Source organism: Colias eurytheme, chromosome 15 (genome assembly GCF_061535395.1).
Source record: "Colias eurytheme isolate Ceu_HAF_F1 chromosome 15, ilColEury1 Martin Lab GWU primary, whole genome shotgun sequence".
Taxonomy (NCBI): Eukaryota; Metazoa; Arthropoda; class Insecta; order Lepidoptera; family Pieridae; genus Colias; species Colias eurytheme.
The window spans coordinates 7,297,356-7,322,758 of NC_142994.1; the positions used below are offsets into that span (position 1 = coordinate 7,297,356).

General features: G+C 33.8%; 2 protein-coding genes across 2 annotated transcripts; both read left to right on the forward strand.

Annotated features, from left to right (window-relative positions):
- Window positions 1–15,002: 15,002 nt before the first annotated feature.
- LOC149902410 (uncharacterized) lies at window positions 15,003–16,946 on the forward strand. Its single transcript, XM_090110054.1, has one exon. The coding sequence runs from the start codon at window positions 15,003–15,005 to the stop codon at window positions 16,944–16,946; it is 1,944 nt and encodes a 647-aa protein (XP_089966180.1).
- A 3,022-nt stretch (window positions 16,947–19,968) lies between these two features.
- Window positions 19,969–24,831, forward strand: LOC149902411 (uncharacterized). The gene is made up of 8 exons (XM_090110513.1): window positions 19,969–20,135; window positions 20,219–20,342; window positions 20,428–20,533; window positions 21,953–22,106; window positions 22,929–23,021; window positions 23,419–23,517; window positions 23,928–24,142; window positions 24,513–24,831. The coding sequence occupies exons 1-8, from the start codon at window positions 19,983–19,985 to the stop codon at window positions 24,727–24,729; spliced, it is 1,161 nt and encodes a 386-aa protein (XP_089966639.1). The 5' UTR covers window positions 19,969–19,982; the 3' UTR covers window positions 24,730–24,831.
- Window positions 24,832–25,403: the final 572 nt, after the last annotated feature.

Here is a 25,403-nt window from a genome sequence, read left to right on the forward strand (position 1 = left end):
ATTACACTCATAAATAAAATATATTATACTATCCCATGACACGGTGATTTGATTTATTGTACTTGTATTGGTATGAATTGCCATAATATTGAAGAATGTTAATTTAAAGAACATTAATTTGTAAATAACAGTTCTTTAAACTAATGCTCTGAATATCCATCCGCCTTGCAGGAAGAAAATAATCCGGAATTTATAATTGAATCTTTCCGACAAACCGACAGAAGTACTTAATTGTGTTATAAACAAGCTCAGAATAACTTGAAACTTTGTCGTTTAATTTTGGTTTAAAGCACGTTTTCGCAGACCTAACAAACTAGTCGGATCCGTGTGTCGAAATTTCAAAGGCAATTAAATGAACATCTTTAATAGTCATCTGACATTCTTTATCGCTTTACTACGTGAGAGCTGTGTTCGGTTGACGAACTACTTGAGCCATCTTGCTTCTGATTCTTGCTTCTGTTTGTGATATATTTTGTTTTCCATACATAGTAAATTCAACAGAATGAAAGCACAAATATTTGCTTAAATTATTTTATGCCATGGAATATCGATACCTTTTATTTTAGAAATAAACAGACGTATTATACTTATATATATCTAATATATACTTATATATAATAATAAATACCACATCCATGAGAATGAAATAATAAACATTTTATGTAATATATTTGGCAAGTGAGCTGTACGAGGCGCCGTGAACAGTCACTAAAGTTTAATTAAAGATTAATGATAAATCGTCGTAGGAAGCTGCATTCTCCGCGTCTCGCACGTGAATAACGTCCGTTCCGCTAGCACTTAAATAACTTAAGCCGAGTAACCTAACGGTAAATTCACTCCTTTTGTTTAGGGCGCGTACGCTAATTGTAGAAAGGACTGCAAAAACGTCTTTAATGAGGAAGCGCTACCGCCCTATTATATTCATTTAACCCCATTAAAGGTGCGTTATCTCGCTCGTAAAACACAATTAACCGTGCGGGCAAGTTAATAAAGGATAAGTTAATTCAGTTGTAGTAGATTTTATTAAAACGGATATTCTACTTTGTTAACAATTTCGAAATATCTACGTCTCGCTGTTCCATCTGTACCTAATTTAATTTCGTACTCCTTTGTTGTGGTGTAGCGGGGAACTCTTAATGCCGTTTCAAAGACACCTCGCGCCTCGCCGGCATCCACTGAGCGAGAGGAAATAAAGTTATGATTTATGTGGTGAAATATGTTGCTGCTGGAATCTACGCCGGAGCCTGTAAGCATTTCATACGCGAAATGACGTTTGTGAATGTTGGCGGATAGAAGCGCAATTACCTACTATGCCAATGAAAAAAAAGACATATTATACTTTATTACTACGTTATTATGTACTTGGATAAATAGGTTTTTTTTACTGGAAGTTAACTTCTTGTAATAACAGCCTCAGAAGAATTTTTTTTCAATAAATATGCCAAGATCAGTGAGTCAACACGACGAGAGATTAAGGATAAAAAAAGGTAAGTGGTTTCAAAATATTATTGTTTTATACAAAAGATATACTAAGGTAAATGTAGGATGTATGTTTGTCGATATGTTTGATCATGTTATTGTAACTCTGCACAAAAAGATGAACCGTTTTTATTGTGGCTTTATAAATTCAAATAAATCTTATTCAGATTGTTAGTAATGCAACTTCTTCTCAAAATAAATAACTAACTAATAGTTTATATTTAAATGGAACACGTAAACATAAAATCTGTTCGGCAAGATGGTTAAACTGCGTAACAAGATTGGAAGAGCTATTTGTAAAAGTTTTTTGTCCTTCTAATTTCGAAGTACTTTAGTTTGTCTGCAAACTTCGTTCACTTCTCTAACTTCGGATAAAGGTGTGTGTAGATAATATAACATTCAAGTTCATTGTTAAGTTTGTTCACGTGACAACTTTGGAACTTCTTGCAGTTCCCATACGATATTAATCTGCAAAGAATTCGCTGAGCATTAGACCAATTTGTATGGATAATGACAGAAGTGGTGAACACATTTGGAGGAAAACTAGCACTGGGAAAATTAACTTTGGTTGTAACATTTTTCATCTTCCCAGTGGATTCGAAATACGGCTTTTAAGTTAATTATTATCTGCATTTCTATCATCAGAAATGAATACCTATTATATTATCTAATTTTGATCTATTATATCTTCACGTTTTACAAATTTCTTCAAAAAAAATTTCAAATACTTTTTTTTCGCCCATTATGTCAATAAAACATGATTTTTTAAATAAAATTTAGAACGCGTTTTGATTTACTTGTGAAACAAATACCTCTAATGTTTGTTATTTAGATACATTTTTATAAACATATTAATTTAAAAAGTCTTTATTAAATCATCATAATGTAGAGAACCTGAGAGAACAGTGTATATTGAAATGAGGTTTGATAAATAGTCTGAATATTGCAACATGGAGCGACATTGGTGTTAGAAAATTTCATTAACGTTGCACATGTTCAATTACTGAATAATGGATATCGAATAGTAGACAGGTATTGAGTGCAGCTAGCTGATATCACATGATTCTATTTACTGATAAATGACCAAGATTATTATAAACTGGGAACAATATTTCAATGTGACATAACTATAGAGTATAGACCCATTCTGCAGGTATTAAATGGATTGGGTGTCATTAACATTAATTATTATCATGTATGAACTGTATTAATGTTTGCTTAAAAGCGAATATTGAATATTTATAAAAAATAAATAAAAAAAAGATTTAGTACTACTGTTCACTGGTTAGAATGTTGTAACCATGTTGTAACTATAAGCTTTGTCGTAGATTTGCGCGTCATAATATAATATTTTATGAAAGCAGCATCTGTTCAATATTTTTGAAACTATATAAGTAGTAGATTCAATTTAAATGAAGCTATCAATAAATTTTACAGTTAATTTTTAAGAGGGACATAATACTTTTATGTCAAGGTCGTTAAAAATTATAGGTTTTCTGTAGTTAAATACGGATTGAAACGAAATAAAACAAACTATGATAAACAAATATTCAAATATGATTAATTTATTTAGAGTCTTAATATATTTTACGAAAATAATACATATAACGTAAATCCGCTGATATTGTTGTTGTACAATAGTTGATGAGTGTATTCTGACAGCAGGAATGTTGCTCCAAAAATGTTCACACTAATTGAGTGTGCTCTTTTTTCGCCACGAAGATAGGAGTTTAGAAGAAGAATTATATAACTATTTACCCGTGTTAATTATATTTTATAAGTTAACACTATACCAACATATTATAGTCAAAATCATTTTTAATTGATTTCTGGAATAAGAGCAGTTACTTTAATCTGCTACGGTAATTAAATAGTTCTGTTGTTTTTTTTTTCCAATTGAGTATTTGAATGAAAATTTTTTTTGTGATAAATGGAAAGATTATATATTAGTTTTATAACAAAACTGTTTTTATTTTTATTTTTTTGCAATAATTCAAAAGTTATTTCAAAATAAAAATTAGTCTTTGAATCCAGTACCGAAGACACGCCGACAACTCCCGAAGCGTTACCCGAACGCGTGTGACGTCATAATGTTAGTTTTCACTCATTGCAGTTGATAGAAAAATAAATATAGTTTGAAAAACTAAACAGGATAATAAGATAAATTCATGAAATTATTGTATTGTTACCGGGCTTTTATAAGTATACAAAATTTAAATTAAATCCGTCGGTTTATAGTGGGTCTAAATCGAATCGAAAGGAGAATTGGTTACTTACAAACATGTGTTTTAAGCTGATCCTGGCGATCCTTATCAGGATAAAAGGATAAATTTATGATATTATTGTATTGTCATCGGACCTTGATAAGTGTTCAAAATTTGAACAAAATCTGTCGGTTTTAAGTGGGTCAAAATCGGGTCGAAACTTCGAAAGGAGTCGGTTACATACAAACATACAGGTGAAGCTAATAAAAGCGTGTTAATAATAAATACAGTGTTTTGATCTATTTAATTTTTTTGTCATTATTAAATTACATATTAATTATATTAATTTTAATTATATTATTTAAATTTATATTAAAAATGGCGAACCTCAAAAGTTATCGTTTTGTACCATTATGTACGAATACTACAAAGGCAACTCCTGACAAAAATCGGTGATCATAAATATATCAACATCAAGAATATTATTTTCGTAACTAACTAACTAATTCGGAACCAACAAACAAATCGTATCTTAGCAATAAATCAATATTATTGTAATAGCCGTAAACGCTATGTACTGCAGTTAATAGCTATAACATTATGACGTCACAACTATATGGTGACCAGTCATGGCACGTTTGTAGTCACGTGATTCTAATTTAAATTTCATCAATTTTTAATTGCTTATAATTAACGGAAAAAAATGTTTTTGAAGTTATTTGCATTAAATATCAATATTATTAATAATAAAGTTTCAAAATACATAAAAAAAATCAATAATTTTTTTTTATTCAAATACTCAATTACTCTGATCACTAGGTTTCACTAAAAGCATAGGTATTTGCCGTTTGCGTTTTAGCGTTGACAACATTATCGCGGTAGGAGTGAGTGGCTACTCTACCACCGAAACCTGCAACTCACTCATACTCACAATTAATTTTACTCTATACGTGTAATTTTTCAGGTATATTTTGAAAGGAGGCATCTTTATGTACAAGCGTAACATTAAATTTTGTTGAAGCCAACAAAAATGATATTGAAAAACTTTGATTTCAATTTTATCTGTTTCCAAGTATTCAGAATATTATGTATAAAAATTATAAATAGATTACAATAAGATAACCCATGCATTTATTACATTTTCAAATTTCTACGACATCACGATTAATGTTTTATGTTGACAACTTAATATATTTTGATGTGATATATTGATAAAATCAAAAGACATCAATCACTATATCAAGTATATAAATTTACAAAAAAGCACATTTACAAATGTAATAGAGTTAAACAGTTATCTCTTCTTAGCGACATTCGGGCCATGTTCACTTGCTCCATTTGACGTAGGTCGAGCGTGGCCTGCCTCGATTAGGGCGCTCGCCCCGACCGGATTTGATTACGACGCTCCGAGGATTGTAGATTATTATAGCAAGACGTATTACGCTATCATGAGAATATGCACTATGAATGTATCAAGCGTACGATGCCCCGGTTTAGCTTTCCAAAATAATAAAGCTTGTTTAGCATTCTGACGTTGTTCAAATTGTTTCCTTTCAGTTTATGTCTTCATTAAGTATTTATTAACATTTTGCTAACTAGCATTATTACTTCTAGAACGTTGTAATATCTTTGAAATACATACCTATAATGTGGCCGATGCTTTACAATTATATGCTCAACAAATTATTTACTAATGTGTCTTACATGCCCGCGTCATAAAAAAAAAACGAAAAGTCATGAGCAAATATTCGTAGTCAGTCCAGTAGAGACTGAAATGAAAAATAAAAAACTTTTGTAAATATCTGGAAAAACACAATGATATAATAATTCTTAAAAACCACACTTTTGACCGAATGAAGAATTAAATTACGCGTTATGATTTAATTCTCCTACCTTTATTGTACCGTCTTCAAGCTGACCTACGTCATAATGTTGGCAAGCCGTCAGGATGTCACACTGTCCGATAAAATTAACTCAGCGCTCTGAGGAAACAAAATATTTTCGATAAATTTTCAATGAGGTGCAGCAACAGATTAAAAATGAATGATTTTTTCATACTTGGGATTATATCTTTATTGTAATGTTTAAAAGCTAATTTTGTAACTTATAATGTGGAACAGCGATAGAGCTAAATAGAATTAGATATATAAATGAAACGTATGACCTATGTCAATCAGCTTTTGTTTAAGAAGTACACCAACGAGTCATTGAATAAATTAGTACAAACAAAAAACAGAAATAAACTTAACAAGATCCACGAGTTAAGTTCTATACATCGTATAAACAGATACGCTTGAATGCATTTCGGAATGCAGTGTCTAATGTTATGCAACTCAACTGTGAACATTCACCAATGGGATAGAACTAGATTCCGAGCAAGCATTTAGGCTCCATCATCTCGGACTAGCAACGATATCTATACGCACAGCAGCCCGAATAGCAACGTCTGTTAAGCTTATCGTCATGTCACTGTCTGCTCGTCGAAGGATATGTTTATTGATTATGTATATTTTCAACGTTCATTTTATACATACTAATCTATAAGATTTTAAGTTTGTTTTTGTAGCATCAAAAACTAAAAAAAAAAAGATTAAAGTTAGCTTTACTTTTATGCTTTTACTACGATTGAACTGAAATTATGACATGTTGCTTCAAAGATTTTCTATAAATACCACAATGATTCGTCGAATGATACAGCTAGATGATATTAATTTCATGGGTCTGAAATTGCGTGTATGTAATTCAATAGATATTTTATTTATATGTAAAATATATTATGTAACTTTCATTGAATATATAGGTACATACAGAATAGTATAATAATATTTAATTAAAATTACGCTTATTGCATAATACACGAGTAAATCCCGCGCGTATGTGAGGTCAGAGAGGATCGTCACCTGTCGGCGGGGTTTAGGCGCTTAGCGGATTCAGGCTTGGGCTTGTGAGCTTGTGGCTTACATTGATATTGCTATCCGTTGCAATCACTACTGTGGAAAGACACTCGTTTTAAAGTACATTTAGAAATAAATAAATAAATATTATAGGACATTATTACACAAATACTATTTTCTATAAAAAATACTATTTTCTATTTCAATATCAATCGAGAAACAATATTTTCAATCATGTAATAGAATTTTTAAAATTGTTTATGCTAATCCGAATTATGAATATATAATAATGTCTTAAAATAAAGTAAACAAGCTGCTTAGTACATTTTCTCTTCGGATTTTCAAATCCGGAAAATATTTCCCTGACAGGCGTGTTGAGGCGAGATTGGTATAATTTTTACCCTCATGTCGCTTTCACGCGTAAAAATATAACGAGAAGAAGATTTGACGCTTCAGAAATAAGACATGTTCATGTTAGTTGCATTTACAGAAAATTAGATAAATACACATGTAGTTTTTGTACTTTATTTTATTAAATTTTAAGTGTTATGTAAAAAATTTGCATTAAATAATAATTAAATAATTAATCAATTATAACGTTATGCCTATCTTCTACTTAAAACAAACATGAAATGTTTTTAAAGAGCTATAACCAATATTACACCAATAAATTAATTCGTATGAAAAATGCCAATAAGCTTAACAATGGAAGTAATAATAAACCAGCTTACATTACAGGAGGACATGCCGTTGACACAAAAGGATAAATGAACATAATTCAGATTAAATGAAAAACCTTTTCCATATTTCCTTTAAAATATTAATTGAAATGCATGTTTTACAAAGCTATGCGTAATATGATTTTCGAAAGAAAACAAAACAAATAAGCACTCAGAGGAAATAAGCCTTAAACTTTTTCCCAGTAAACATTCAAATTATTTTTTTTGTATTATAAAGGAAGAAAATAATTAAATATTTTTCACTCGTAGAAGTAGGAAATATTAAAATCAATGAAGGAGATCATACAAATACAAGATCAATAACACAGCTAGGTACCTTGTGATACAATTTCATTGTTTCTTTTAAATAATGTGAGAGGAAATGAAATTGTACGTAATGCTTTAGACAGTCTTGTTCTCTGCGTTTCGCTTTATAACGTTAACAATTCTGAGTTCAGTAGCCAGTCTGAATTTCAACAAACGCTAAGTTTACGAATGTCATGTATAAGCAAATTAGTTTATTTCCTCCAGGCGACAATTTAGCTCACGCTCTTGTCGCAAATTGTCGGCGATGGTAAATGTAGACTATTAAGGAAATACAGCAATTCAACCGACCCTTACCCTATATTATTGCGCAATCTTACGTCGGTGAAATTATAAGCAACACCTTCTTATTTCGTGTCTAAAGGCAGTAACGTGTACTGAATGCGAGCGCCCAGCCAGTATGTTTTCTAAGAGTCAAAGGACAGGTTATGTTAAGGTGAAAAACCGACGACTGCTCATGTTAAATGTGAAAACAATTTTCCTATAGTTAAATAAAATATTATAATAGTTTTAGTTAAACAATGAAATTTTGAAATAAATGTTCAGATGTATGCTGAACGAATTTCATAATCCGCTCAACAAAGCCTTACAAAACTAGCTTACTTTTAGTAATATGACGTAAGCAGAACATAGTTAAAATTCATCAAGGATTTTAAAACGATTGTTTTCATTTTTTTACAAGTACAACATCTTATTTATTTGTCTAAAAAATTATCGAACTTAAATTTTTACGATTGATGAACTTTGAAAGAACTGTGATGTGTGATCGACAGTGTGTCTTAAACATGATTAATGATATTGATAATAATTAAAACAATTACATTTAGTATTAGATCAGTGCACGGTAGTCGGTAAGTGCAAAAGCATCGGGCAGCGACCTCGACGTTAAGAAACCGACGAATAAATTTACAATTCCGTATGTGAGTTCAGCTGCACCGGACAAATGCTAAAACTCTTTGCCTAACTTGCTGTACTGAATTTAAATGTCGTAAACAAACAAGCACAACATATGTACATACGTGAATGTTTCATTATATGCGCGGCTTTGTTTGTGATCCAGTTTTTACATTTGCACAAACGTTCAATGGTATTCCCAAAACAAACTTTAATGTCGTTATGTATTTTAATTTATTCACGTGTTATACTTTGATTAACAAAAAATATTTCAGTGGTGTTGCAGCTTGATAAATGGTGCGTAATCTATTTATTTGTGAAATTTATAATATATTTATTAAAAATATTCGATTTTTAATAATGTTGTTTTGATTGTACCTGGGTACTTTCCGCCCTCGACTTTACTCACTTGCACATGCATCATCGCCTGAAATTTCCACGAAAAAAATATATGTGAAGGACAGTGTAAGTATAAGAATAGCTTAAGTTTATTATTTTCAAAAGCTTATTCTATATATGTACAGCGTTCCATCAAAACCGGTGTAGCAGTTTAGAGTGTATACAAAACTTAAAATTATACATCTACGTTTAATAGAAAAACTATTTAGTCACTACATTTACAATGAAGTTATCGAATTGTGAAATTTTAACATCATTTTTTTTCAAGATAATTTCACAAAATTAATTTAAAGATCATAAAACATATCTGGTAAACAGCATGAAATAGTAAAACAAATAGCAATTTTCGCATCGCATGTGAATACATCGTCGACGTGTCGCCGCTGCGCTACGCGAAATTGATTTGTACAGCGTCAATCTCACTCGCATTCGATTGATGACGACTCCATCACACTTTACTGTACCCGATATATCTTTGTCGGCATACCACGAATTAAATGTGGCTTTGGAATAGTTTTTATGTATGAAAAGCTCAAAAATGCTCACATATTACAAGTTGTTTCACAATTATTTCTTAGATTTTATACAATTTGTAATTAAAACAATTAAGTATTGTTTAATATTACGCCAAGCCTTATAAATATAGAGTTTAAAAAGAGATAGGAAGTAAGGTAATAAACATGAGGCATAATTTTGTAGACTTGGTATTTTATCTTAAAGTAGCACACCACGTCTCCCGCACCCCGGATTCTTTATAAACTTGCCTCTGGTAAGTATGAAATATTGGTTGCGTATGGTGCAACACAGTTATAAAACCTTAGCAATAAAATTGCTGTTTTAAAGTATGCAATAAATTTTTTTTTTTTTTTTTTTTTTTATTGGCAATAGGGAAGCGCTTGACCACAATCTCGCCTGATGTTAAGCTGAGATGTGGTCTAAGATGGAACGCGCTTCCCTAGAAGGTACCTGTTCACTCTACGCTTGAAGACCCCCATGTTGTACTCGTCGGGGAACACAGACTCAGGAAGCATGTTCCAGTCCCTCGCGGTTCGGATAAAGAATGTGGAACCGAACCGCTTAGTCCGGGTACATGGAACGTCCACCATATGGCGATGCCTAGAATCTGTGCGCCTCGACGATCGATGGAAGAACGGGGATGGCGGAACGAGATCGTGCAGTTCCGCAGCGCACTCTCCAAAGTGTATCCGATAGAAGACCGATAAGCTGGCCACTCTGCGGCGGTGACCGAGGCTCTGGAGCTTTTTGCCTACTAGGTCATCGTCGTTTATGAGCCTCTTGGCACGCCTCTCTATCGCCTCAAGCGCCTCCAGCTGGTACTTGGCGGAACCGTCCCAGAGGTGAGAGCAGTATTCCATGCACGATCGGACTTGTGCTTGATAAAGGTTGAGCAACTGTCCCGGGCTGAAATACTGTCTCACCTTCGCCAGAATTCCTAGCTTTTTTGAGGCTACTTGGGCTTTAGATTCAATGAAGGAACCAAAGTTCAGAGTAGGCGTTAAGGTGATACCAAGAAGCTCGAGGTGGTTAGTTATCGGCACGGACACACCTTGGAAATTCGGAGTCAGGTGGAATGGACTCCGTTTAGCGGAGAATAGACACGCCTGGGTCTTAGACGCATTGAACTTGACCAGATTGGCATCGCCCCAGTCGGAGACCGCCTGTAAGGACAAGTTCATGCGATCAACCATCGCCTCCCGTAGAGACTGAATTTGTGCCGTACTGGCTCGCGCGCTGGATACATATCTCTCCACAACAGTGCTATCGTCTGCGTACCCATAGATACCGGGTTTCAGCAGATCGTTGATGTGTAGCAGGAAAAGTGTTGCGGAGAGAACTGATCCCTGAGGGACTCCGGCATTTATAGCCATTTGGTCGGACGAGCAGCCGTCGACGACTACCCGAAGTGACCGGTCTCTCAGAAAATCTGAGATCCAGGCGCACAGACCAGCAGGCAGACCGTAGGATGGAAGCTTGCCAATAAGACTATCATGCCAGACCCTATCGAAGGCCTTTGAGATATCAAGGGAGACAGCAAGTGCTTCACCATGATTCTCAATGGCCTCGCTCCAGACGTAGGTGGCGTACGCTAGAAGATCCCCAGTGGACCGGTTTCGGCGGAACCCGTATTGTCGGTCACTGAGGAGGTCGTTCGCTTCTAGGTGTGCCAGGAGCCGGCTGTTCAGTACACGTTCCATAGTCTTACAGAGTATGGACGTGACTGAGATTGGCCTGTAGTTGGTAGGATCGGCACGACTGCCTTTTTTGGGCACAGGCTGCACGTTGGCAAGCTTCCATGATTTCGGTACTATTCCAGTCGTCAACGAAAGGCGAAAGAGGCGTGTCAAAACAGGAGCAAGTTCAGGCGCACAGGTTTTAAGAACTATGGCTGGAATTCCATCAGGGCCACTGGCTTTATTCACATCGAGATTCCGCAGCGTTTTAAGAACCTCCGTCTGACGGATGCGAATTTCCGGCATTTTCGCCTCGCATCCAGGTAGACTGGGAGGTTTTGCGCTTGCGGGATCCAGACGAGAATTTTCCGCAAATAGAGTAGCAAATAGGTTCGCTTTCTCTACGGCGGTGTGAGCCAGCGTCCCGTCAGGTTTCAGCAGTGGAGGAAGTGAGGGGCGGCAGAAATTCGATTCAACCGACTTTGCCAGGGACCAAAACGCTTTACTACCGGAGGGGTAAGAAGCCAGTTTGTTCCCTATACGGCTAACGTGGTCGAATCGAGCTTTCCGTAGAGCTTTCTTGCAGGACTTGGCAGCCCGGTTAAAGGCTTTCTTCTTTTCTGATACGTCCCTCGTTTTGCGGTGTCGAGCGTCAACCCAAGCCACATACGCCTCTTGCTTTAGCGCTTCAGCGCGTCTGCAATCGGCTCTGAACCAGGGCTGAGCTTTGCCGGACATGGCTACGTCGGAGAATGGAATAAAGTACTCCATTCCCTGTCGCAGCACATCAGTCACAGCATCCGCGCAGGTCGAAGGGTCTTCAGAAGAAAAGCAAACAGGCCGCCAAGGATATGATGCAAAAAAGGAACGCATCTCATCCCAATCTGCTGACTTGTATTGCCACACGCGCCGAGAGCCCTTAGGACTGGGATCGGGCGGCGAGTAGACAGATACAGATTTCACCAGACAGTGATCGGAGCTGCCAAGTGGCGAGGAAATCGCTACCGAGTAACGGTCTGGATCTGTTGTCAGCAGAAGGTCCAAGCAATTGGCTGTATGGCTCTCAACATCAGGAACCCGCGTCGCTCCTTGAACCAGCTGGGTGAGATTCAATGCTATAGCGAGTTTACGCATCTCTCTCCCAGCGAGGTCAGTGCACTGGTATGGGTATAGCCACTCCTGGTGGTGGGCATTAAAATCCCCCAGTAACACAAGCTGAGCGGAAGGGTATTTGTGTTGAGCAGCGTCCGCCGCCTCACTTAGGTACTCTGTGAGCCTGATCGTCTCCTGGTCTCCGCTGTGCGCTCGGTAGACACATGCATAGAGAAGTTTCTCTGGGCCTGTGTCCACCAGCATCCATAGTACGGAAAAATGGGGGTCTTCAAGATACCGGAGACGCCGACAACAGATGTCGTCTCGGACGTACGCGCACACACCTGACCGAGCTTTAAAATTGTGCTCCAGGGTGTAGCCGGGATAGGATAGGTACGCCAAGTCAGACGGACATCTTACCTGCGTCTCCGTGAGGAACAAGATACAGGGTTTATGAGTCTCAAGGTGGAAGTGGACTGCAGCGAGATTTGAGTGGAGACCTCTGATATTGGTGAGGTCCACTTTCAGCGAGAGGGAGTGCTGCCGCTGTGCAAACTTACTTCTGTATCTTGCCTTTTTCATGTTTTTTAGAGGAGAGTGAAGAAGGTAAGAAGGCGGTAGTGAATCGAGGCGCTTTACAACTGGACCTGAGACACACACTTAGAAGCCGCAATGACGGGGACCAGTCTGGAGACTGCGGGGACGCCCGAGCCCCCCCAAGTTGTCCATAGGGCCCTCTCATCCGGTCGCCAACCGGCACTATGACGCAACTTGGGATTTTTCGCTGGTTGGCGGGGCAGCCTTTCGCGTGTGGCTAGCACGCTACTTGGGCCCCCTACTGACCAGCGGTCGGCCAGCGGTGCACCGTGCCTCGGATCCCGCTAACCTCCATGACTAGGCACCAGATGCAGCAACATCAGTGTGTGTCAGATCGTCCCGATTGTCAAAGCGCAACTGACTCGACCCGTCTTCACTAAGGCTACATCAGCTTCATCGAGTCGGAACACGGACGCTTGGCGACTCGTCTTCAGCTGATGGGTGGTCATTATAGCCGCGACAACTGTCTCCCACCATGTCACCTGTTTAGCACCACCCAGGGGCCACGCAAATTATATAAAAATCCGTTGTATAAAAGATACTTATAAATACCTACTCATAGTTATCTCATCGTATATAGGTAAATAGTATCACGATTCACGACCATAATAGTTACCAATTATCCTGACAAAAAGCCATGGCAAGTTCAATTAATTTGTTTGAAGACGTCAAAGAATCTACAAAACAAGGATAGTTTTCTGAAAGTAAGCGTTGAAAAGTTAATGTAACTACTGAGAGTTTAAGTTTGACTAATCGACGTGTGTCAGTCGTACGCGCTCGCTGTCCGAGTTCACCAACTTTTCCTGTGTGGCGAATCAACGCCATGAATTATGCATGAGAATTAAGTTTGATGCTAGATAAGCGGCGGAAAGATTTATTTGCCGATATGATGTTGAAAACAATCTAAGTTGTTTACGGATTCTGAATTATTGCTTTACTTTTATTGTTCATGTATCACTCAAAGTTTGGACAGGTTAACGTTTCTCTTACAATGTTGAAAACTTAAGCGTATTTTTTTATTATAGAATTTTTTATTTATAGTTGAAACGTTTATCGTTACGCGTTTTATCGTTATACGATCGTTAGTATGTATATTCGCTTCAAAACCGTCTAGTTTCTAAACCTGCTTACTAAATACGTTTCTAAAGGGTAATGTGCTCCCCATACAGTTATTTACAGCTTTAAAGTGTCACATCTCCAAACAGAAAAGCGGTATTGTGACAGGGTAGCCTTTTATCTGAGTTACGCACGCTCTTATAGGACCTGCCCGGAAATTTAACTTCGTTAAGAATGAAATATGTCCCATCGTTATTCCACGGCTTGTTGCGCGAATACTTACATTTCCAGTTCTCCACCTCTAGTTTTCTCATCAGAACCAACGGAAATAATTTTAACCGAGACTGAGTTATGACAAAACTCCAACGGACATTGCAGCATCCATAATGAGAATAGAGTCGAGATATGCCTGTAATTTATTATTTCATGTTTCGGTTTACAGCGCTTTATGCAAGGATCGACTGTTTTGCTAGTAGCAAAATCGTTCGTTCCATTTATGCATAAATTAGTAACGAAGAAACAAAGACGTAATTTCCCAACTGTATTAGGGAATATTTACGATGCTTCCAGTAGTAGCAATAACAGATAATACAAGTACGTTCATGAGGTAAAATAGTGGGCGGGTGGTAAAGGAAGTATTTAATTAAATCAAGCGGTGGGGGCAACTCGCTTTACATCGCCTCTACTAATCACAGGTAGGCTGTCTACACGTCCATCCATTTGAATACCAAAATTCCTTTTTGCAAAATTTAAGAAAAATTTGGAGTTCAAATTTACAGCAAAAATTTAAACATGTAGAAATTTTGTTGAATTTATTAAAATAATATGTAATAAATAATTATATATTAATATATAATATAAATGGATATAAGTCATTATAAACACAATAAAAAAACATAAGTAAAATGCATGTTTTGGTTTTCTTACAGATTTTATTCATTTCTTACGGACTGAAATGAATAATGCTGAATGAATGCTTACTGATTCAAAATAATAATAAATTAATTATTATCTTATCTAAACATCATACAACCTTTTTGATAAATTTAATTTATGACATTTTTTTACTTCAAAATGTGTCAAAGTTCTAACAAAATACAGGTTTAACTAATTTTTGAAATCACTGTCTTACACTGTATAATAAAACTTAATATGGAGCACAATGTGATCAACACTAATTTTAAACACGACAGAGTAAGTAGCACTTATGCTGAAATCTATTTAGATGACAGTTTTTGTGAAGATGAAACCAGTTTACTAGAGCATAAATTGAAAGTTGAGAGTCATGCACATAAAGAAGAATCAACAAGCGATGAATGGATATCACCTAGTGATCAACTTATTGGAATAATTGAATTAAAACCTCCCTTTACATCTAAAATTCACCGTGGTAAAACTCACGAAGGTATACTGCACATAGGCAATACGGTACTAGAACAAGAACGGAGTCGATTTTTAAAATCACTTACAAGTCTTATAGAAGAAAACGATGCATCATGGCAATATATTCTCACACATGAGAGAGAGGCGGTTAATAAGAAAGTTAAACAAATATACGAAAATATCTTTAATCAAAAAAGTAAAATTATGACGAACGAAATATCAGCATTTTATGAAAATAACTTACAAGAATTGGAAGAACATTTGAAGTCAGAATTGCAAACCGTTTTGCAAAGTTCTCATGCTAGTATGGTTTCTGTATTAAACAATGATATAAAACTGAAATTAGGAAAAGAAAAAAAACGACTTGAAGATATTTTAAGGAAGAGGCTTTTGAGTGAAGTAAAGAAGATAAATAAATATTATAATTTACTTCTTCGTAATGAAATATCTCGAAATGAAAATATAATAAGCCATGCGCTACGCGATAGAAATGATGCTATAAATGCTTTTTTAAAACAAATCGAGGCTGAAAAGTTAACTAGTTCTATGTATGTTATGAGCTTGGAACGAAAAAGGTGCAAAATAAATAAATTGATGCTACAATGCCACCACGATGCGGAAACTGCAGAGAAACTGTCTAAATTAAAAGAGAAAAGAGAAATATTAGACAGTTTAAGACTGAAAGATGTTCCTTTTATGGATGTAAATAAAGAATGGGAGGAAAAGATAACAAAAATCCTCCAACTATTTCTAAAATTTATAAGTTTTTCCCTAAAATTGTTACCCGAACAAACTACCTTTTTGTTAGACTTAGAAAAGATGGTTATTTTACAATTAAACGAAATACAAAAACAACCAGGAAATGCACATTCGCTTCTCTACATTGAAAATGATTTAACTAATACCTTCGATTTTGCAGATAAACCAATAAAAGAATTAGTATGTGAAAAAGAACCATTTACCATAATAGGAGATTTATCTGACCCCATTCCACCGCGGTATGGGAGTACAGAAACATTGCCTATCGAAGTAGATTTACCAGTAGTAAGACTGCAAAGACAGTATGTCTATGCTAAGTGTCATGGTTATGAAGATATAAAGAAAATTCTTAAAAGTCAAGTTTGTAGATGTCATCAAATGCCTTCAAAATCACCTTCACTTATAAGTGATAATAGTGCAGAGCCACCAACAGTAGATGAAGAGATTCCAATATTAGAAAATGTATCTTCCGAAGAACTTTTTTTGTGTGAAAATTTTAAACGCCTACCGAGTTGTCCTGCACGTAGTTGTAAAGTATGGATGGACAAGGATTCCTTTCCTTTTCTACCTAACTACACAGATTATAGCGAAGTCAATTATGAACGTGTGACAGCAATACTTGGAAAATCTCCAGTTAGAAAAGATTCCCCTGAGCTCATAAAAGCAAAAGATGTAGTATATCGTGAATTACCATTTTCCGCAACTAAAGAGCGATATCTCACTACAGAAACTCAATATTCCAGCCAAGAAGACATCAATGTTCAAGAATTACCCTGTACTTGTACGTGTTTAGATCATGATTATAATTTGAATACAAGAAAAGCACCAAAACACTCCACCGAAGAAATAAAAAATATTCTTAACAAAAGGAAAATCTCGTTGCAGCGTTTAATGAGAAACAATCCGAATTTATTGAATTTATTTACAGATGAAATTTTTGATGTTAAAATGTAAATGGAATTTTATAATTAACTGTTTAATTCAAATAAAATTATTATTTTTTGTTTGTTTTATATCTGCATTTCATGTTAATTTTGTGTGTGTGCACACACAAAATTATTATTTATTCATCTATCTATTTTGAAGTGATTTTTTGTAATATTAAAGTGCGGACGTAAGTGACGTTCTTATTAAACAATGTTTGCTTTAGTCAGTAAATCAACAATGTTACTGATAATGTATCACTAGACTTCTTGACGTAGCTAATAAAAAATATATTTTGGAATGAACACTAATTTCAATTATATACTGGAACAATGGCTTTTCATTATTTATTTTATTATTTATATATTTTTTCATCAATTACTTAAATATACGACTTGTAAAACAGATAAAACTTATAAATTAAATTCGATTCACAATATACCAAAAACAAACATTGTATGCCTGTAAAGTCATCAAAGTTGTAGTAATAAGTGGTGTAGTAGTCAAGTTGTTAAGAGTTAGCTACGGGCTTAAATTAAACAGGTGTAAAATGTGAATGTGCTCCACTTCCAGAGATCACAAATTGCTTGCAATGCCTTGGCGGTTTCCCGCTGCATTCATTTGTTCCCGTTGTATTTGTAGACTCAACTTTATGAACAACCAAATATTGAATCCACGGTTCTCTAAAGTGATATTTAAATTTGTACAGTTTTTAATGGTGAGCAAAACGGATTTATGCATTTTCAATGTGTAAAAATTTTTGTCTTTTTATGAGGATATTCTACTATGACGTATAACTATATCTAAATAATATATTTTTTTAACTAAACATCTTCTTTTGTCTCAATTTTTCACATAGGAACAAGGGCTATGTATAGAAGTTTTATCAAAAAGAGGGTGTCCGTATAAATAGTGTCTCATCAAAAAATAAAACAATTTAATGTAAAGATATTGTTCATCTCAGAGGCATTAAATCATAAGCTCAAACACCACGTAATTAAAACAAAACAAGTAGCAAATTAAACGGATTCCAAGACTTCGTATAATTTACTAAGAATAATTTAGAGAAGTGAGAGAAAGCATCCCGTAAAGGTGAATTTACACGCGCACATACAACCTCATATATTAAGTCTTCACTCGTCTTGCAAGCGTGATAATGTTAAGACGCGACTTATGACATTCCTTACGACATTCTGGGAGCTTGTTTTAGTATTATATAAATTTAAATTAAAGTTTCCCACTTCTTGTACATTAGTTCTTTAACAGCTTCTATAGAATTAAATTAGTTTGACTTAAGCTTGGTGTAAAAGGATCATTGGCTATTTTTAGGCTAATTAACCCCCCGCACGTTTAATTTTATTAGCTTTACTTTTCGATAAGATGGATTTCATTTTGATAGCAAGCGATGTAAAATATTTAAATATTGTTTTTCAAAAGCGAAATGTAAGATATCACTCTGAAATGTGATAAGTGCAGCTCCTGAAAATAAGGATCGGTTAATTAAACAACATTCAAATAGAAACAAGGAAATCACACGAAGTGTAAATTCCATGAATTCAAAACAATATCAGAAGACAGGATGGCCCAGTCATGCATTAATTTATTAGGAGATAACGTTTTGGGTAACAGATAACGTTCAATCTATTGTATCAAAAATTGAATTTCTGCAAGTACAATTTATTTATTTTATTTATTACTCTTTAATAAAACTATACATGGGAAACTTATTGCTAATTTATACAAAACAAAACAAGAAAAGTATAGTTTATTAGGCGGCCTTATCACTTAGAAGTGATGATAGTGAAGATACAATGTATTTGACAATTTTAATTGTAAGAGGAATAAACTAGTTCACACATTATCTTGACAACTTGTTATCAACAAGTTAAGATAAAATAAAATTCTCAGTCATATTGTACATCATCGGAAATGTTTTATATGAAATCTATAACACCGAATGTTTTATCATGAAGTTACATTTTAATGTGCTATTATTCAGGACAATAATGTTTAAAATAATTGTAGAATTATTATAATTTATTGGTAGTTAGAAATTACGTTATAAGCCACGGAATTATCCCATTAAAATCGATTTATCGATTTAGCATCACACACAGATAAACAATGAAATATATCTAGTTGACTTGGTCTTGAAGTCAGAAGGACGCTTTGATGAACAAATGCACGATTAAGTTTTATGAACAGCAGATTTATTGACAGACAAATTGAATGAAAATTAAGAAAAATATTTTACTTAGCTGAGATTGGGTTACTAAAATATTTCTTTAAGATTTTTTTAATAATCTTGAAACTTAGGCAGAAAAACGAGTGGACCCGTTTAAATTTTCCTATCGCGAGGTGAAGTGAAACAGTGTTATGTTAAGTTGACGTTTTGCCGTTCCATAATATTGTGTTAAGCGCGAGTTCCACTGAAATCTGACACAACTGCAGTCTGAATAAACTAACCGATTCGACTTACTAAGTTTACATGCTTTAATAGTAATTTAGAGTAACCTTAGTTAATATGCAGCAACCTGTTCAAATGAAATCATATTTTATTTAATGCTAAATTCACATTGTGCCAAGTCAGAGGTGTATTTGTAGGGCTCTATCCTAGAGTTAATACATAAAAGTAATATATATTTATTAAGCTGTAACTATTTCACTGTCGTTCTTAGGAGACGATTACTAGAGTTATAATTTTTACTACTTTGAGTTCTTTTGATCGATTCCTTGCTCTAGTCTTGTTCTAGCTCTACAAAGAAAGCTCCAATCAATGTTAGATTAATATTTACAATTTTTTTTTGTAAATACCTATATCAATAACATTGATAAAAAGTTTATAGTAAATTGCTATAGAAGTTTCCCTTAGCAAAACAGAAAATTAATTAAAAACAGCAATCTTCAGTCGTCGCTACGATTTATTATTTATTGATCAAACAATCTACTGTCTACGCAACGGGGCTTGATGCTAGGAAATTTTCCGTAGTCAAATTGTCTAGCAACAGTTGTATTGCACAATCTAGTCGGTTCAGACTTATATATTTCAACATACCCATACACAATATGCATAGAAATGCAAGATACCGAGAGACCAAGCAGCCTCGTAAAATCTTAAACGTTAGATCCTCAAAATATGAAGCCGCTGAAGCAATTCATTCCAACAAAAAGTATTGGAAAAATGTATTTCATGTTATTGACTCTGCTAATAAAGGACCGGTGCGTAAATTTTTTGTATATAGACTACAAACAATTTAATTAAATTAAGTATGTAATATGATTTAAAAATACACTTATTATAGATCGAGGAGCAAGAAATTCGGTTACTATCGGAAGCTCTACCTACAGAACTGTTTAGAAAAGTTTGTAATATTTTAAATATACAAGCAACTGGCAAAGATTCCGGTAGGGAATCCAAATCTGCAGGTATATCTATTTTCATCACTGTTTGATATAATTTTACAATACTTGTTTTCCCATATGTATATTGTTATCTCATAAATATTCACAGATCAACGTAAACCGCGTTTAACTAAAAAGACCTTCCTATCTATAAGACAAACGTTTGATATAGATAGGGATTTAGAATCGGATACAGATGTAGAAATTAGTACAAGGTAAGTTGTTGGAAATGCCATATATTTTATCGCTTGAAGTACGAATTATGAGTGAAGATATAATATTGTATGCAACACTTCGCGTAGGTATATAAAAAGATGTAGATTTACATTTTATTTTATGTAATTAAATTTTAAATAACATTTATAAATATTAACGGATACAAAAAAATAGAGTATTTTTTTATAAATGTCACGTTGTTAGTACATTTTGATTTAGATTCTAAAGACCCATTTCTCAAAATTACAAGAAACCGTATCTATAGTATAGTATTGTATTATCTGTGCATATGCATAAAGACTTTTGTAACGTATAACGTATTTTCATGCGTACGTCGCCTCTATATTCGTTACATTATCGCTTTCTCTCCCACAGCCGCTGATAAGCATCACCTGATCGTGGGTATCTCGCAATCGATTAATTGCGTATAATTGACGGTTTAAAGGTCAAGTTTAAAATCTCTAATCTTGATTGTTATATTTGGTGACTTTATGTTGCTATAAAATTATATTATGCAAAAATATATACATATTTTTTACATACAAAACATGCGTGTTTATTTGATACCTTGGCTTAACTTCCTGTTTATAATTCAAGGTCTCAAAATAAAAATCGTGGCATTCTGTCAAGAATGAAATATTATTTGAAGATTATAGAACACATTGTTTATAAACAATCACACCGTTGTAAATAACCCGTAATTACACTGTTGTCCCTTTTTGCACGCTTCAACAAAATTAATACAATTTATTGTAATCTGCGATTTTTCGAAAATGAAGAGTAAAATGATTTTACATATTTTTTTGACAAATCACGATGACACGTCGAATAACTATATTCATAAGATAATATCTATATTAAATAAATAATCATATTCGATTTTTATAAGGTTTAGCTCAAATATAAAGTGTAAGAAGGCAACCTATTTTGGTATATAAAAATAAATATAGCACGATAGAGAGTTTTAATACATATAAATTATTTATTTATCTATATATTGCTATAATCTTTATAAGTAAACATTTAATTGGCTTTAGGCGTCAGATTGTATCAATCAAAAAGTTGGGTAGAATGAACTTAATAAATTAAACGTACAGTATCGGCAGCCAAGCGAACTTTTCCCGGGTTAATTCAACTAAGTTTCTTAGGAAAACTTTGTTCCTAATCCGTTAAATAAATTAACGTCATTACAAATATCTTCATTATGGTAATATTCTGTCATCATGCTATTTACAAACTTTACTTAGATCCATTTTTAATTATCTTCTTTTATCCTATAAGAAATATTTTCGAATTAATTTTATAAAATAATATTATAAGATGACTGAACGATATTTTTAAACAAAATTTTTATTTGCCCTTCTCTCCTATTTTAATAAACTAAAAATAGTAACCTTTCAATTTTTATTTTTAAATAGTGAAGACGAGGAAGAAAATAAGAAATTAAGGATGTACCAGGAATTCTTACGAAAACCAATTCGAGAGCAAATAACATGGGCTTCCCATTATCTTGAACCTGAAAGGGAGGACGAAAAAACGCTTGTTAAAAAAGCTGATGATTTAACAAATAGAGTAAGATTGATCTTCATTTATTTTTATGAAACACAAATGCAAGATTTACACAGCGCCATTCAATTGTTTCAAATTGTTATTTGACGGCATTTATTGAATAGATATTGTAAATTAAAGTATGAATACTTAAATTGATAAATACAAAACACGCATATTTTAAATTGCTATTATTTTTCAAACACGAGGGCCAGATTTGACCCGTTACATTAATTGAGTAATAGTCTTTAATTGTATGAATAGGTATTTAAATTCACAATATTAATGCAATTCGCATAACATTGACTTAAAAATGAACCCACGTGTCATTAGCAAAAATAAACAACTGACTCTCATTAAATAAAACACATTGTAAATGTATTGCCAGGATACAATATTGCATACAAAGTGAGCAGTGTAAATATGTTAGGTTGAAAATAATTGAATTCCATGTTATTTTGAATGGAATTATCAGGGAATGAAATCAAAACTAAACTTTAAATTTAAATTCAACTTATTCAAAAGTTTGACTTTTTCTGTTCGAAGGTATAAATCATAATTACAACTTTTTCATTATTATTATAATAAATAAGTTTTTTATAAGCATAAACATCAAGAAAGTTGTTTGTATACCAATGTATGATAATTATTATAATTAATATGGAAGATGTATCGTACCTAACCAATATTATAACCTTTATTGCCTGTTTATCTTACAACATAATCGTCTTATGTATTTATTCTAAGATAAGAAAAGAAGGATCAAGTGAAGTACTTTGATTTAGTAGTTTCCTTATGAATTACCTACACAATAATGCTAATTATAAATATTTATTAACATTGCAGATAGCAGATGAGTTTTGTGATTATATGAAAGAGCTGGGTGGTGATCAACAATCACAATTATTTACACCAAGAGCTATAAAAGAACTTTTCCAGGTACCGTGAAAATCGTTGGGTTATAATTTTAAGGCAAATTAATTAGAACCAAAACGTTTTGTTGGTGCAAAAAGTATTTTTTTTCAGTCTTGGAACTATAACAATCACATTAATATCATTATAATTATACAATCTTATACAATACGATATACAGCTAATAAAAAGTAAATTACTATTGAAGATTAACAAAAACTATGTTATGATTGATAGCTTTTGCATCCTTTTGTTCTACAAAAACAGTGTACAGGTTTACCTTCAATTTAAATTTAAAAAAAAAATTAATTTGTTTTGAGATACTTCGCCTACCTGAACTATTATAGGACAGGATGATCCCTAAAATGGTGACTGTTGCCATAGTGCCTACATATAATAAAATTCTGAGCTAATTTTATTACAGATCGAGTTTGATACCCATGTAGCCCGAAGTCTTCAAGTGGTACCAAAAGAACTTCCCTCTGTCAATGAACATATTGCCAAAGTTACGGATAATCCCGAGGTAAATGAATTTTATTTGAAATAATGTTCCATATAAAGTAAACAGTACCTACTAGTTCTATTCAACTAATCTTGGAAAATCCTGACGCGCCTTTGTTTTGCGTTGATTGACGTCAAATGTTAGATTGCTAAAAACAGAGTGGCTTATATAGTAAAATAAGAGTGTTGTTTTCACTGTTTTTTAAGCCTTTTCTCTCTATAAAAACTTTTCTTGTGGGAGTATAAAAAATGTAGAGTCGTTTTCGAGTTTTACGCTAAGCTACCCATTTGGCAATTCACTTTTATTTATATATAGATTACAATTACAATTTATTTGAAATTAAAACACACGTGACACTTATCTATATCTTTATATCATAAAATAAGAATTCATAGAAAGTAGAGATTAGAATTTGAACTTTGCTTTGACAGAAGTCACGATACGCTGCCCTTGACCGAGAGATATCGAAAGACATCAAAGCGGAGGGTCGTAAAGACCGCGTGAGATGTTTCGGCCGCACGTTGCCTAGAAGAGAGCAGTGGCGGACCCCCTGCAATGACACTAAGACTCAATGGAGGTCAGCGCGACACGTCCCCAGAGATCTTGTAACTTTGAAAACTGTCTGGGAAGGTATCACTAACCTAAGGTGAGAGTTAACACACAACGTAAAATAGAAAGTCATAGGTCAGGACTGGATAGTTGATTTATAATTGATTCATGATTTAGCAGTAACATTCATGAGTTCAGAAACGCTGATCATGCATTACATTGATCGGAAATGTAATAGCCAATAGGTAACATACATACGATGTAATTTGAAATTTCATGTTATTTGCTTTTAGTCAACTTTTTACATAAAATAGGTAGATACTTTTATTTTAAAGTAAACATAATTTTGTTTCACGTCGTACACCTTTAATTGACTTGTTCTTGGTTCTTGTTCGAAACTTACCGCGATTATGGTCTATAAATTAATGAACTTAACAACTTTAATCCAATAAAACCTATAATTACAGGAGCGTAAAAGAATATTGTCGTTGGATGATCGAACACCCGGAGTACCGTAGAGCTCCGTATTTAAAAAGCCTTGGTATGTTTGACCATGGAGTGTTAGATGCCAGACTGACCTTCGAGTTGCAGTCAGATACCAACCCACCAGTATCGCATACAGATATACCTGCACCTATTGAACATATTCGAAAACGCCTTTCCGAATTAGCAGACTTGAACTAAAAAAATAATGTTACCCGAAATTCAAAACCATGGAATACAAGCGGAAAATAAACAAGGATTTAGTTTTACGATTTTTAAAACACTAAATGAATAAAAAAATAAATGCAGTCTTGCATGCAGTTATTCTTTATTATTTTCGACTTTTAATCGTCATAAAAAATTTGTTGAATGAAAAATATTAATATTGACAAATACAAATATTAATTCGTGGAACGCAGCAAGGGGCTTTCATGGAAGACTTCCTTTCATCGCTGTATGAACGCTTTGCAATGCGCCCCCTTCCTATGTAGGTACCAAAATATTCCCCCACACGTGTGCCAAAAATTTATAGATTTATTGAAATAATGTCATTTTTTGGATTAATAGAATATCAGCCATCACGTTTGGAAAAAGCCACGTCAGCTAGTCGTAGTTTAGACTTAATTATAAAGCTTATGACCTTTTAATTATTTTATTATATTTCCCTTTTCCCTTCAGTTCAATCTACTTCCGTATTTAATTGTTATTTGGTTATGCAAACACGTGCCGCAGTAGCTACGTAATATATAGCATATTATCTGTGTTAATCTATACTAATATTATAAAGAGGAAAGGTTTGTAATTATGTAAGTATGTATGTATGGTTTTCACGCAAAAACTACTGGACCGATTTCAAAAATTCTTTCATCATTAGA

Excerpts from the sequence above, each read along its gene's own strand:
- LOC149902410 (XM_090110054.1), top strand. The coding sequence starts at position 15,003 with ATGGAGCACAATGTGATCAACACTAATTTTAAACACGACAGAGTAAGT.
- LOC149902411 (XM_090110513.1), top strand. The coding sequence starts at position 19,983 with ATGCATAGAAATGCAAGATACCGAGAGACCAAGCAGCCTCGTAAAATC. Across the intron at positions 20,136-20,218 it reads ACTCTGCTAATAAAGGACCG|ATCGAGGAGCAAGAAATTCG; the intron begins GTGCGTAAATTT and ends CACTTATTATAG. Across the intron at positions 23,022-23,418 it reads CTATAAAAGAACTTTTCCAG|ATCGAGTTTGATACCCATGT; the intron begins GTACCGTGAAAA and ends ATTTTATTACAG.